This window comes from Leguminivora glycinivorella, chromosome 1, assembly GCF_023078275.1.
Source record: "Leguminivora glycinivorella isolate SPB_JAAS2020 chromosome 1, LegGlyc_1.1, whole genome shotgun sequence".
Taxonomy (NCBI): domain Eukaryota; kingdom Metazoa; phylum Arthropoda; class Insecta; order Lepidoptera; family Tortricidae; genus Leguminivora; species Leguminivora glycinivorella.
In genome coordinates, this window is record NC_062971.1 from 7483854 (window position 1) to 7497949 (window position 14096).

General features: G+C 39.3%; 2 protein-coding genes across 3 annotated transcripts; one reads left to right on the forward strand and one right to left on the reverse strand.

Moving 5' to 3' along the window:
- Positions 1-1141: 1141 nt before the first annotated feature.
- Positions 1142-10151, forward strand: LOC125226338 (succinate--CoA ligase [ADP/GDP-forming] subunit alpha, mitochondrial-like). 2 transcript variants are annotated; one of them, XM_048130300.1, is made up of 6 exons: positions 1142-1271; positions 2859-3223; positions 4523-4717; positions 7701-7880; positions 8865-8870; positions 9353-10151. In XM_048130300.1, the coding sequence occupies exons 1-6, from the start codon at positions 1235-1237 to the stop codon at positions 9566-9568; spliced, it is 999 nt and encodes a 332-aa protein (XP_047986257.1). In that variant the 5' UTR covers positions 1142-1234; the 3' UTR covers positions 9569-10151. The 2 variants fall into 2 exon arrangements, with proteins under 2 accessions (XP_047986257.1, XP_047986264.1); XM_048130307.1 differs by lacking the exon at positions 8865-8870.
- A 53-nt stretch (positions 10152-10204) lies between these two features.
- Positions 10205-13583, reverse strand: LOC125226330 (ATP-dependent RNA helicase DBP2-A). Its single transcript, XM_048130290.1, has one exon. The coding sequence runs from the start codon at positions 13425-13427 to the stop codon at positions 11286-11288; it is 2142 nt and encodes a 713-aa protein (XP_047986247.1). The 5' UTR covers positions 13428-13583; the 3' UTR covers positions 10205-11285.
- Positions 13584-14096: the final 513 nt, after the last annotated feature.

Sequence of the window (14096 nt, forward strand, 5' to 3'; positions counted from 1 at the left end):
TAGCGAGCGCGAAATTTTTTTCATAGTAATGCCGTAATTTGATGATTAACGCAATACAAAATTTATGGATTTCATCAGACAGAGTGCGAAAGGGACAAATGGTTGAACTTTCGTAGTCGCACGCTAATAGTATAGTTACGTGTGGCTGAACGTGAATATCATGTGAATATCATAAAATAACAAACAAAATGGGGCACTATAGTGGCCAAGTCAGGAAAGCAGATTCGGAATTTGTCCTAACTAAAAGAGCAGATAATTATAAATAGTAAGCGCGATTTTTTTCCTATTGACTCGATTAATTAAGACAACCCGCCAGCGGCGAATCCGCGGACTTTCAAGCTTTTATCGTCTGCTTTCTGCAGAGCTGCGGTATTTGACATATTTTGGGGTATTTTGACTTCACAGGGCGCCTATGTTCCCGACTTTTAGGCCTTATATTTCGCCATCACTATTATTTTTATAATAATGCTTAAGAGTTAATTAAGAGATTAACTGCGGACTCGATCATCACCGTCGGGACGCCCATTTCGGTATTTTGCCACTAAGTGATCTGAGTGCTTTGAAATTCGCTCACCATCTGCTGCGGCTCACAAAATTGCGCCTCCCTGAGACGTTTTGCGTCTTTGGCTTTATGAGGAACTCCGCTTTGGACTATCAGGTAGACTCATATTTTTGCATTTGGATAGCGACGTTACGTTACTTTGCCGTTCGCCGCACAATGTGGTTCGTCAAGGGCTAGAATCCTCCTTTTACGGCGCCCTAGCAACAGCGCCCTTATGAATGGCAATATGGTGCAACTTTCCACTTAATCTGAATTTCAAATCTAGATTTTCAATAGGTGAATTAATTTCCGAATCCTCTCGCCATTTTGTGATATGTGCGCGCCCACGCAACGTATAATTTTTTGTATGGTATAATATTTTTCCACATTCTCGATTTTGGCGCCCCCTTACCATGTACGTCCTTGTAACTTGCTCATTTGGACGAAATCAGCCTAGAGAAAAGAACGTCTAATGTCATGTCACGTCGTTGATCATTGAGCGAGACATGCGCTCCAAGCGGAGAGATTTGTAACTGCAATTAAAGGGCCTCAGCCGGTTATTTTTGCTACTTTTCTACTTCGACAGATTTTCCTCCTTACCTCTATTCTCCCTGTATTACGTAATCGTCATCATCTGTCAGTGTCAAAAATCATCTTTGCCGTGTCTCCTCCGCCTCAGAATTCTCCTTCACGATGGCTGTCTCCGTTAGGATTTTCTCTCGTTTTAGAGGTAATTAACATAACCATGCCACATAATTACATTTATCTTTATCTACGGGTCAAGTACCGGCACAGGGTTCTCGTAACGATGACGCGTGTGACGTGATAGTTGACGTTCCGTTTACTACAACGGCGAATTAGTTAACCTTCCTATCAGATTAACACCTATTTCATAACATATCGGGATAGATTAAAGTCATTTAGACCATTTACCTAGTACCTGGAAGTAATAAAAGAGAAACAAGATTAATTACAATCAACGAGAGATGGCTGATCAATGTCGTTTTCATTACAACCCTAGTTATGATCACCGAGACCTTCATCTATAAATATCTTGTCTATTCGTAGTTTTTTCATTATGCAAATCAGTACAATGAGACACTGTATGTTGGTATTTGTTAATTTTGTGCCCTAATACAGACTGTGCTTGTCAATCAATACTTGACCTTTGATCAATCAAACAATATATTGTGTTATCAGATGTTTTGTTAGTAAATTGTATATAAACTGATACATCCGGCCTTTGACTCTGGTCAGTGTACTACTGTTTCAATTGTATTAAACAATGAGAGGGAGACAGTGCATTGAGACTGCACTTATTTGCATTTATGGGTTTTTCTTATTTTGATCCCAATAGTGAAAAACATCATCCTCCCTGTATACCAGTAAAATAAATTTCAACTTTGGTTTCAACCTCCTCCACATTGTCTTTGTAAAATAGACAACCCGATTATTCTCATGTGTGTACATTAGTTAAAATTTAAGCATTAATCATGAGTATCATTACAATGTTTCTTTTGATTGTACTCATATGTGAGGTAAAATACTTAATCTTACATTATATTAGAAAATAAATAGTTGGAACAATGAAATAAAACAGTGGTTACTGCAATTGTTTGCAATAAATTGTATTCATTTATGATTTCTTTGTTTTTTTTCTTATCTTATCTTGTACTTTTAAAAGAGCATTTCTTGTATATTTATTTATTTATATATACCGACGATTTTGCTGAAATTTGTTATATGGGGGTTTTCGGGGGTGAAAAATCGTTCTATCGTAGCCTTAGATCCCGGAAAACGCGAATTTTTGAGTTTTCGTGAGTTTTTCTTTCGCGTTAGTAAACGTAAAATATGGTCGTTAATTTTGCCGCGCGCGCATCGATTCCGCTTAGCTCAGTCGGACGATGTCGGTCTAATGTACGCAGATAGATCGTAGGTGTCACGGTTTCGAATCCCGGCCAAAAATAAAGTTTTTGTTTTTGTATTTATAAGAGTTTTTTTTATCTAAAGACGTGAAATATTAAATAAAATAGAACCGAGCTTCGCTCGGTCCCCCAGATATTGTTATCCTTATTGATAAAGATTATCAATAAGGATAACATAAAGAAAAATTTGTGTGTTTGTTCTGTAAGTTTTTATTAAACATGTAGGGTTTGTTTTGCTGTGTTTAAACATATTGAGAACAGAATTGAAATAATGTTTTGTTTCCTGTAGATGCTTTAGGTATGCCTATTTTAAAACTTTCACAAAAACTTGATAATATCTACAACAGTCACTTGGTTTGTTTATGTCACTTTAGCTAATCTTATCTTTACAGATGGTGTAAAACTAGGTAATGTCAGATTTTATTCCACCCCATACCATGAGACACGAAAAAACCTCAAACTGACATCCGAAACAAAAGTTATAGTACAAGGTTTCACCGGCAAGCAAGGCACTTTCCACAGCCAGCAAGCCCTCGACTATGGCACAAAGATCGTTGGTGGAGTATCGCCAAAGAAGGCTGGTACAGAGCATCTTGGCAAGCCAGTGTTTAAGAGCGTGAAGGAAGCTAAGGACGCGACAGGGGCGGAGGCAACCGTTTTGTTCATTCCCCCTCCGGCGGCAGCGGCAGGTATCCTGGAGGCCATTGAAGCTGAAATCCCGCTTATTGTGTGCATCACAGAGGGTGTCCCGCAACACGTGAGTTTATCTATTGTAGTGGCACATGGGAGATGAACAAAGATTTAAGCCTCGCCACACATGAGCGTTTTGATAGGGGTGTGATAAGAGGCGGATGTCATACGCCGGGGAAAAGCGCGCGAGACTCTCCCTAGAAGCAACATTGCTGTCTTGTGTGTGACTGCTTGAGCGCGATCAAAAGCTGGTCGCATCGCGCCCCACTCACGGCAAGCCGTCAAAACATTCATGTGTTGTGGAGGCTTTATAAAATAAAATACTGAAAAAAGTGGTTCAACTGCCTACACAGCTGACCTTATTCGTTTTAACACTTACATATTATTATTGCACCCATCTAGCACATGTAAACCTTGACTATCTGCAAAATTCCAGCGAAATCTCTGGGCAAATTTTTAAACAATCGTCTAATAAGTAGTATCACATTTTGAGTATAGGTAAATTTGGATTGTCCTACCCAGTATCTGTTATAAATATGCATAGTCTATCTTTCATCACACATCACACCTAAACATCATAAACAGGAAAAACACTGCTATATCGTTACAGTTGACTGAAGGTATTAATGACATGTAATGTATCTGTACGATTTTATTATTAACGCTTGCAGAATCCGCGATGTTCGCTAGTAAAAGAACTTGCATCATTTGTTTACCACTTAATGTATCATGAGATAAAGAGAATTTTACTTTGAGAATGTGATAAAAACCAGTACTTACAGAATCTTATTTAAATATATCTTTGGTAGACCGTATGTCGACGTGATAGGGTTTTCGATGATCGTGGTTTCAAACAAATTACAAACAATCAAACATCCGGTAGTTAGGGAACATACTGCGTGACCTATTTTTTACCCTTTCCGACCTTCGGTGACCTTTTGTACTGTTTGTAGTGTAATGCCAAGACAAAAAGTGTAAACAAAAAGTTACTTAAAAAAAATTTAAAAAAAGCATTTTGCCAACTTCAAGCGCTTAGCCCCCCATCAGTGTTGCCACTCGCGTCGGGCCAACTGTACCTTGGAAAAAGACGTCGCGTCGAGCGCTTAATTCTGCTCGCTATGTTGCTCAAAAAGGCGCTAGAGGTTGACACTACGTACGTGACAAATTCTGAGCTGAACCTCCTGCTCCCGAATTTCCATACTATGCGATCAAAAGTGGGGTTTTGAAGATCTCGCCGTCTGAACAGATAGCAGTTTATGTGGTTGTAGGTTATTCACTTTTAAGGTTTACCACTTACCAATCTTATCTGACTCTTATAGTACATTACTATGTGATAATGATAACACTAGATCTGCGTAATTTCCAGGACATGGTGCGAGTAAAACACGCTCTGCTCAGGCAGAACAAGTCCCGCCTGGTCGGTCCCAATTGTCCCGGCATCATCGCGCCAGAGAAATGCAAGATCGGAATCATGCCTGCTGCCGTCCACAAGAAGGGATGCATCGGCGTTGTGTCGCGTTCTGGCACACTTACCTATGAGGCCTGCCATCAGACCACTGAGGTAAGTTATCAAATGTGAATATGGGGACTTAAGTGAGGGAACAACGGGAACTGTCTGCTGGGGATTTGTGGCAATGTTTTATGCTGATCATTTATAAAATTCTAAAACAATATTAATTTGTAAAAACAGTGAATGTATTCATTTAACATATAATATTTAGTATATACTAACATTTAGTAAAAAATATGCCAACTTACCTCTATAAATTTTAGATCACCTAGTGACGTATTTAATTTTTTACAAATAGTTTCTTATGCTCACTCAATCCTCACACTTTTGAAAAGCCGAATTTTGATGAAAAACATAAGATTTATACCGCTATTATATGTGTATAGTTTAGTTAATTTGTAAAATACAAAACAAACCACTAACATGTCAGGTTTTTTTATAATAAATTTTTGTAAGTGCTCACTCAGTCCACATGTTTTGAGAAAGTTAAAAATGTAAATATCTTAAGATTTGTAGCACCACAGACACTCGAAAGTACTTCAACATTTAGTAAAATTTTTTACTAAATATCCACCTTCTAATATTTTATATTCGTTGTCTGGTTTTAAAGATATTCAGACATAACTTTTCTCATACAAATGTATCATGTAGGGTGACCACACTATGTCAGACCTATGATCATATTTCTATGATAAACATATGATAGTATCGGCCTTAGGCCACTTAGGTTGGTGCCCGATTTGTCGGATTATTGTTTCGCCGGATTTATTAGGACGTCATAATCCGAGGACTTACCTAATAAGGTCTTAATATTCGACGAAAGAAGAATCCAACGAATCTACTACTACTGTGTACTTAGTGGGCCATCCCACACAGACTCTTTATAGTACGTTGCTCCTGGAAAGTTATGTATGAAAATGTTGGCATAATTAATAGAAGATTTTTTTTTGATTGGGATATGTACATTACAGGCCGAAGTTATTTTTCATCAACCCTCCCCATCCCTCCGCCCTCTGCGTCACCCCTCTTCCCCCCCTTAAATAGCCGAAAATGCGGTTTTTCGCGATTTCTGACAAAACCGTTGAAGATACAGAAAAAGCGTGTAGGAATAAAGTAATCCTTAATAAATTTACTACAAATCATTCATTGACACTTTGGTTCTAGCACTTATAGTTTTCGCGTGATCCATCACGAAAGATGGTCCTTTGCTGCAATTTTCTTTTCCCCTCACTAGCTCGGAAACACGTGTTTTGTCCTTTAATACCAGCAGGTAAAAACGCATTTTATCCACTAGTGGGTAAAGTAATTTGACCTTGAATAAAGTCAAATTAACTGCTTTAAAATTGATAAAAGTAGGTGAATCTAGTAATAAAGATGATTTACCACCTGTGGAACTATTGGAAGGAGTGATAAACGCATTTTTTGCATTGTAGTTTCCTCGCTATAGCGAGAGGAAAAGTTTTGTGTTACACTCGGGTGCAAATGTATTTTACTTCTCGTGTGTTAAAAAACTCGCAAGTTCAGGATTCTATTCTCGAACCACTCGCTTCGCTCGTGGTTCAACTATAGAATCCTTTCACTTGCTCGTTTTTCAATTCCACACTCGGCGTTAAAATACAACTTTGCCCCCTTGTATAACAAATAACTATTAGTGAGTGTTAAGTTTTCTCCCAAATCAATGGTTTAGGGACTTCCGTAGTCAACTAGGAACCCTTATTGTTTCCAGCCATGTCTGTCTTTAGTTCCGTGTCAACTAGTCCCTTATAGTCCGTCTGTCGGATAATCTCAGTAACCGTTAGCACTAGAAAGCTAAAATTTGGTACCAATATGTATATCAATCACGCCGACAAAGTACAAAAATAAAAAATGGAAAAAAATGTTTTATTAGGGTAGGGGGACCTACATGTAAAGTGGGGGCTGATATTTTTTTTCATTCCAACCCCAACGTGTGATATGTTGTTGGATAGGTATTTAAAAATAAGTAAGGGTTTCCTAAGATCGTTTTTTGATAATATTAATATTTTCGGAAATAATCGCTCCTAAAAGAAAAAAAAGTGCGTCCCCCCCCCCCCCCTCTAACTTTTGAACCATATGTTTAAAAAATATGAAAAAAATCACAAAAGTAGAACTTTATAAATACTTTCTAGGAAAATTGTTTTGAACTTGATAGGTTCAGGAGTTTTTGAGAAAAATACGGAAAACTACGGAACCCTACACTGAGCGTGGCCCGACACGCTCTTGGCCGGTTTTCCCCTTAATTTTTTTTAGTCGTTGGAGAAAATTTTGGGCGAAAACTTAACATTCATTAAAGAAAATTGCAGCAAAGGACCATACGGAGAAAACCTATGATCATATTTCAATGAATGATAAACATATGAAAGTTGACTTCGTTCTTACGCCACTTTTTTGTATCTTCAGATTTGTCGGATTATTGTTTCCGCCGGATTTATTAGGACGTCATAATCCAGAGGACCTACCTAATAAGGTCTTAATATTCGACGAAATAAGAATCCAACGAATCTACTACTACTATGTACTTTGTGGGCCATCCCACACAGACTCTTTATACAGGTTCCTCAATTCATGATTTTAAGATGTAACTGACATATTCTAGTTTGCATCACTGATTAGCGATTACTATTAGAAGATTACATCGCAGCGTTATTGCCTGCTCTCGATCAAAGTTCTAACGATAAAACTTATGATTACCTATTTCGCAAGTCGTAACTCACCGGACCGTTATAGAGATGAAGCAAATGGAGTACCTATAGAAAAATTAGAGAAGTCAAGTAGGTATTGTACTGATGTGCCTACACGAAATTTTCGAGATGGGAAAAGTTCTGAAACTCTCCCGAATTTTATATAAAGATTGTTACTTTCCAATTACATAAATCAATTTAAAATTTATTGTCTTGTGAAACTTTCCTAAATAATCCAAGGTTTTTTTAAGGATTTTTTTTCAACTTGCACATCAGCAGCAATCAATGTTTCTTGTACCTACTCATGTGCTCAAATTACTATGTTTATTTTACAGACCGGGCTAGGCCAGACCCTATGCGTGGGCATCGGCGGCGACCCGTTCAACGGCACCGACTTCATCGACTGTCTGGAGGTGTTCCTTAACGACCCGGACACAAAGGGCATCATCCTTATCGGAGAGATTGGAGGCAACGCCGAGGAGCTTGCGTCCGAATACCTCATCCAGCACAACACGGTAAATAAATGCTACAAAATCTATGATTCGTAGTCGTATGTGTAATTTCTGTTTGGTCCTATGGTTGACTGGTAGAGAATGCCTTAAGGCATTAAGTCCGCTATTTGTACTTTTTTCCAATTGTGCAATAAAGTTTAAATAAATAAATGTACAAGTGCGATGTAGAGATTTTTCCATGTCAATGGTAGACCCTCAGCTAAAAGGCTTTCTAGACTGTGTCTCCAAAGCGTTGGAAACAGTCAATTTTAGTCGTTCACGAACTGAACTGTTAGGAATAAAATCCCATCAATGACCGAAATGAACTGAATCTTTCCGTGCTCCGTGAATCGGTCTTTGCTCATTTAGTTCAGTATAGGATCGGCGAGCGCGAGCGGTTTGGATCAAGAAAGAGTGTGTGACGGCGCCGACCGGGAGCGAGGTATTTAGCAAAGCGACACAAAAACGTCAAGTTTTCATATTAAGCTTCGGTCACTTACAACCTTTCGGCCCGGAATTGTTATTGTCTGTGGAATATTCGTATCATTTTGACACTAGTCGGTCCCATTCGTTCTGATCTTTCCGACCGTAGTGGTCGCTGGTCTGACTGAACTAAATGAGCAAAGACCTAAAAGAGCGAACTAGTTCGTGGGAGCGATTGAACAAGATCGGAGCGCTCCGATCAACGAACGAAACGGCACAAGCCTAGAGGCAACACCATCGAACCGCTGTCCTGCTCCTGCCTCGCTAGAATGCAAGAGGGGTATGTATATGTACCTTTAGGCATGACGTTTTTCAAAGTTTGCTAAACGCCAATATTCGAACAAAGGGCAATAGTGATCTCGACATTTAAAGCAATAGATTAAAATTCCCACGCACGGATCCGTGTCTGAGCATACGAGGGGTTAATCGGTTATATCACGGTTTCAGTGTTGATAATGTAACAAGTTTAGGTGCTTACAAATTTTTACATATTTTGAGTTGTTAATTATTTTTGTCACTCAACAGTCCAAGGTATGGATCTACAATGGTGCCCAATCCAAAGGTTTACTTTATCTTATCTCACATCCCATTGACATTTAAGAAGATATATTATATCATCTGTACAGAATCAACCGACGCATTATCTTGTTGAGACAATCTGAGCATATATCGACCATCATCGATCAGTTGTAACTAATTTTATTTATTGGCTTTCGTCGCTAACTTCAATCATGATTTCCAAATTTTGATGTAAATTTTAGTGTGTAGTATCAGTTTGAATTTTGACATTGAGTTCCAAAGTATTTTATCGTATTGAATAAGGACAACATAGTATTACAGTTATTTTTAACACAACAGTGTTTTTTGTTTGTAGATAACATTGTTTAGTTCGAATTTCCGTTTGAAGCACAGCGTGTTGTTTGAGTATGTACTGACGTAGGTGTAACTTTGTAGTCACAAAGTCGTCATCGAGGCGTGCCAGTTTTCGTCTATCACGAAATTTGTAATTCCAGGGCCAGAAAGCCAAGCCCGTGGTGTCGTTCATCGCCGGGCTGACGGCGCCGCCCGGCCGCAGGATGGGCCACGCCGGAGCCATCATCTCGGGCGGCAAGGGAGGCGCCATGGACAAGATCAAGGCGCTCGAGAAGGCCAACGTCATCGTCACACGCTCCCCCGCCAAGATGGGCGCCGAACTCTTCAAAGAGATGAAGAGACTAGAAATCGTCTAAGACGCTCCGGTTATTGTCACATAATAGGCTTTTAGAAATTATACATGTATTTACAAACGTTATTTCTACTATGACTTTATTTATTTAACGCCTGTAAGGCATGCTGTCACGAGCCTATTGACAGTATTAATTAATGTTTTACCTCTAAATGTCTATTAAATAAAACACACTGCCCTCGAACAACATTAGTTATGTTATGAATTTGTACAGATTTAAAGTTTCTTTGAATACAATTTTAACAGAAATTATTTAGTCATCAACATCGTTATTGCACTGACAGTGTCTGTATAGTCTTAAGTCTACGTCTGGCAGAAATTTATCTCATTAATGTGAAAATGTTTGCACGAGGTTGTCATAAAATAGAAAGCACATACTATTCTAAGGATGTTATTAATGTTACCTCTATAATTTTTAGGGTTCCGTATTTAGGCTAATCTCAATTTGCTACGCTACTTTGATAGGAAATCTTATGAATATTGCTGTTTTTTTGCTTCATTTTAGCAGTGTGGCAGGCTACTGGTCCTAACGATATTAAATTAAAACATAACATGTAATGTTATCCATATTATATACCATAAAACTACACCGCTTTTTATTTCTATTATGTAACCAGTTCTAAGAAAAAAATAATACAGCTTTAAAGTAATATTTTTTATTACTCAGTGGTTTATAAACTTATAAAGAATTTGTACTGAACCATTCTCATTTTTCACGGCGAATTAGGTGGCAAAAACTTATTTGAAAATACTTGCATTATAAAAAAAATAAAGACTGCACCTACACATCAAATAAGTATATTGAAATGATACTATTGATTTCAACTTTACGAATTTTATGATCATGATATTCATGATAGTCACATAACACCCTTCATAATTCATAATAGAGATTTAAAAGTGTAGCTAAATTCCTAATCACAGAAATACTAAACCTAGCATTCTTTCCTCTTAGTTTATTTTGATCATGTGATCATGTTTCTCATTTTCACGACGTTCCGAACGTGACAAAATTCTCAGTCACGAGAAGACGAAAATAAGGGAAGAATGCTCAGGTTTTTAATATATCAGAGATTAGGAACGTAATTATCCACATAACTTACTTGGCAATAGCGTCAGGTATTGAGAGTAGACTGATACGTACAGAGCATCAAATCGGTGTGTTAGCTAAGCACAGACATTGTTATTTTATTCTGCAAGTTCTGTTAACCCTTTCCTGCCTAGTTTGCCGTGAATTGCATGATTCTAATGTGTACCTTATAAACTATAACATTGCTTTAACAGTCTACTGTTAGATCACAGTCATCTTCATTGACTTGCAACAAGAGGAAAACAAAAACAAACAATATAATATTATTAACTCACAATATTTTAAGCCTCTGGCTTATTTTCAGTCCAAAAAATTTACAACTAGGTATATAGGTAAGTATATTAATGAGAAGATGGTAATAATAATAGTGCATGGATAGGGAGTTTCCAAAAAGTAGCTAAGGGTGGTATTCCACTTGTCCACATTCTTTATCAGATCTGATGTCAATTTTGCTTAAAAAATTATGTGATTCATATACAAATCGGACAGGTGGAATACCTCCCCAAGTTAAGATGATAAGTTGTTATTTTAAGTGTTTTGTAGTTTAGTGTGGAAGACTTTGTCTTGTTTAGTAAAGCATAACATCATCCTCAGATTGCGACAATTTTGGGGTCCCCATTAAGAAGAGAGACTAATATCTGTCCCTTCTCCCCCCATATCCACCACCACCTCCTCCGTAACCACCGTCGCGACCGCCGCCGTAGCCACCGTCGCGACCGCCGCCGCCGTAGCCACCGCCACCGCCACCGTAGCCCCCGTCGCGCCCGCCGCCGCCGTAACCTCCTCGCCCTCCGCGCCCGCGCCCGCCGCCGCGGCCCCCTCGCCCGCCTCCTCCCGCGTCGCGACGTAACTTCATGGCTTCAAACCTCTGAGCCATTTGCTCCAATTCTTCGGGTACTTCCTGATGAGCTTCCTCGAGAATTTTTATCAATTCTCTTGCGTGTGCCCAGTCGTTCCTCGCTATCAATGATAGTGATATACCTGTCCTTCCCGCCCGACCGGTTCTGCCCACCCTGTGCACGTACTCTTCGATGTGACGCGGAAAATCCAAGTTAATGACGTGAGTGAGATCCTTGATGTCTATTCCTCTGGAAGCGACATCGGTGGCGATTAAAATGTTTACTGTCCCATCAACCATTTCTTCCAGTGCCGCTTCACGGTCACTCTGGTCTCTATCTCCGTGCAAAGCTTGGCAGCTGATGTTTCTTATTGCCAGTTCGGTAGAAATGTGGTTTGCTGTTGCCTTTTTACCACAGAATACTATCACCTTGTCTGTAGGCTCCATGTTGTTTAAGAAATCTAGAAGATACTGCTCTTTATCATCTTCCTCCACGAATACAACTTTTTGTGTAACTGTATGAACAGCTGCAAGATCCAGTGAACCCACATTAACCTGTATAGGATCCTGCATGTAAGACTCTGCTAAGCGTCGCACACCTGTGGGCCAGGTGGCTGAGGTCATAACCGTCTGGCGGTCAGGTCTGACATCAAACAAGGATTTTCTGATCTGAGGTTCAAAGCCCATGTCTAACATTCTGTCAGCCTCATCAAGCACAATGTAGGAGAAGTTTATAATGTTCAGGTGCCTTGCCATTATCAGGTCATTTAGTCGTCCTGGAGTTGCAATGACAATGTCTACACCTTTAGACACTACCTTGATTTGCTGTTTACGATCTCCTCCTCCATATAAGCACACTGACTTAATACCTCTGTATTGATACTTGGACGCCTCTTTGTCAATCTGTAATGCTAGTTCCCTAGTGGGAGCTAAAATAAGCACTGATGGTCCTTCTCGCTCTTCTCGCGGGGTAGTTTGACCTTCAATATGTATTAGAGCTGGCAAAAGGAAAGCTAATGTCTTGCCAGTACCTGTTTGAGCAATACCAATTAAATCATCACCTCTTAGCAAAACTGGCCAGGCTTGACTTTGAATTGGAGAGGGTTGCTTAAAGCCCTGTTTATAAATTTCTTCCAGAATCTCAGGATAGTGTTGGAATGCTTGTTCAAATGTCAGAACTGGGTTGGGAATAGGCCTTAACCCAGGTTTGTCATCAAAAGTTCTCTTTACCTGAATATCATGATTTGCTTTACGCCAACGACTGACTTCAGCAGGGGATGTTGAAGCTACTTTAGGGTCTTCTTTATAGAAATCTTTGATGATCGGTGGTAGCTTGCTCCAGCGTTCCTTCTGGCTCTCTTCATAAAACGAATTCAACTTAGACCAGTCAATAACTTCCACACCATTTTCATTTTTTTTAAGAAACTCACCAGACTGATTACTGCTGTTACTGGTGTTCAAATCACGTGATCCAGAAGGCTTATAATCTTTGACGAGATCTTGAATCATATCCTCTACCTTAGCTATAGCCTCATCAGTACCCGTCAGCGTAATATCAGTTTGGTCGCCGCTAGTATCTCCGATTTTTACTTTAGCGTCAGAATCATATTCTAAATCTTTAATTTTGGACCCGCCCTTACCAATTACACGACCGATCTTAGAGGAAGGAACTGAAATTACTTTTCTGTTACCTTCATCTTGCCGAGAAAAATTCCGGCGTTCGCCGTTGCGTCCATCGCCGCCGCCCCGGCGATCTCTGTTGTCGTACCGATCGTCGTAACTGCTGGTCTGAGGGCCACGTGCTCTCCAATTGGAATCGTTACTGCGTCCACCACGGCCTCTTCCACCTCCTCGCGGACGGCTGTCGTATCCCGAAGATACGGGTGCTGAGGACATCGCCCCGACCGGTTCATCTTGCCATTCGTCGTCTGCCATTTTGGTTTTATGAATATATCAAACCTTTAGAGTATCCGTATATTTCTTTTAGATAACCTAGCAAGTATCTGCTAACAATAAAAACAAGTTCTTAACATGTCGATAATTAATAATTATTGAAAACACATGCGGGTTTCGGGTGTTGAATAAAGTTGAATTTTGTTATGAACATAGACAATTGAACAGTTTTTTTTTTATTGGATTATATCTCTCCAGACTTTGCGACAAATTGTATACGATTTGAAAAAATTAGGCTTGCAACAGACAGTCTTAAAAATTCATAATCTAAAAAAAAATTGTATGCAAATTGACAGTTCAAACTGACACTGACAGCTGTCAGTGTCAGTTGAACTGTCAATTTGCATACAATTATCAGTCAGTGTCAGACATCTGTCAGTGTCAGTTTGAACTGACAATTTGCATACAAATTTTTGACGTTGTAGTGTATAGGTGTCTCGAGTACATATGGCAGTCGGTGTCCGAGTGCGATAGAGGACGGACGTGCGGTGTGTATTGGCGAGCCAATCCAATGTATATAGTGTAATAGCATGACATTACAAGTGGCGACGAGGATAAAAGCAAGTACTTACCACGTGAATCTAGTATTCGGAAAAGATGGGATAGAAACATAAGTAACATAACGTGAACATAACCTATAAAATCGAGTAA

Bases quoted from the DNA above. Each gene is read 5' to 3' on its own strand.
- LOC125226330 (XM_048130290.1), bottom strand. From the start codon at position 13,427: ATGGCAGACGACGAATGGCAAGATGAACCGGTCGGGGCGATGTCCTCA.
- LOC125226338 (XM_048130300.1), top strand. From the start codon at position 1,235: ATGGCTGTCTCCGTTAGGATTTTCTCTCGTTTTAGAG. The intron at 3,224-4,522 runs GTGAGTTTATCT...CGTAATTTCCAG, and splicing joins CAGAGGGTGTCCCGCAACAC to GACATGGTGCGAGTAAAACA. The intron at 4,718-7,700 runs GTAAGTTATCAA...TTTATTTTACAG, and splicing joins CCTGCCATCAGACCACTGAG to ACCGGGCTAGGCCAGACCCT.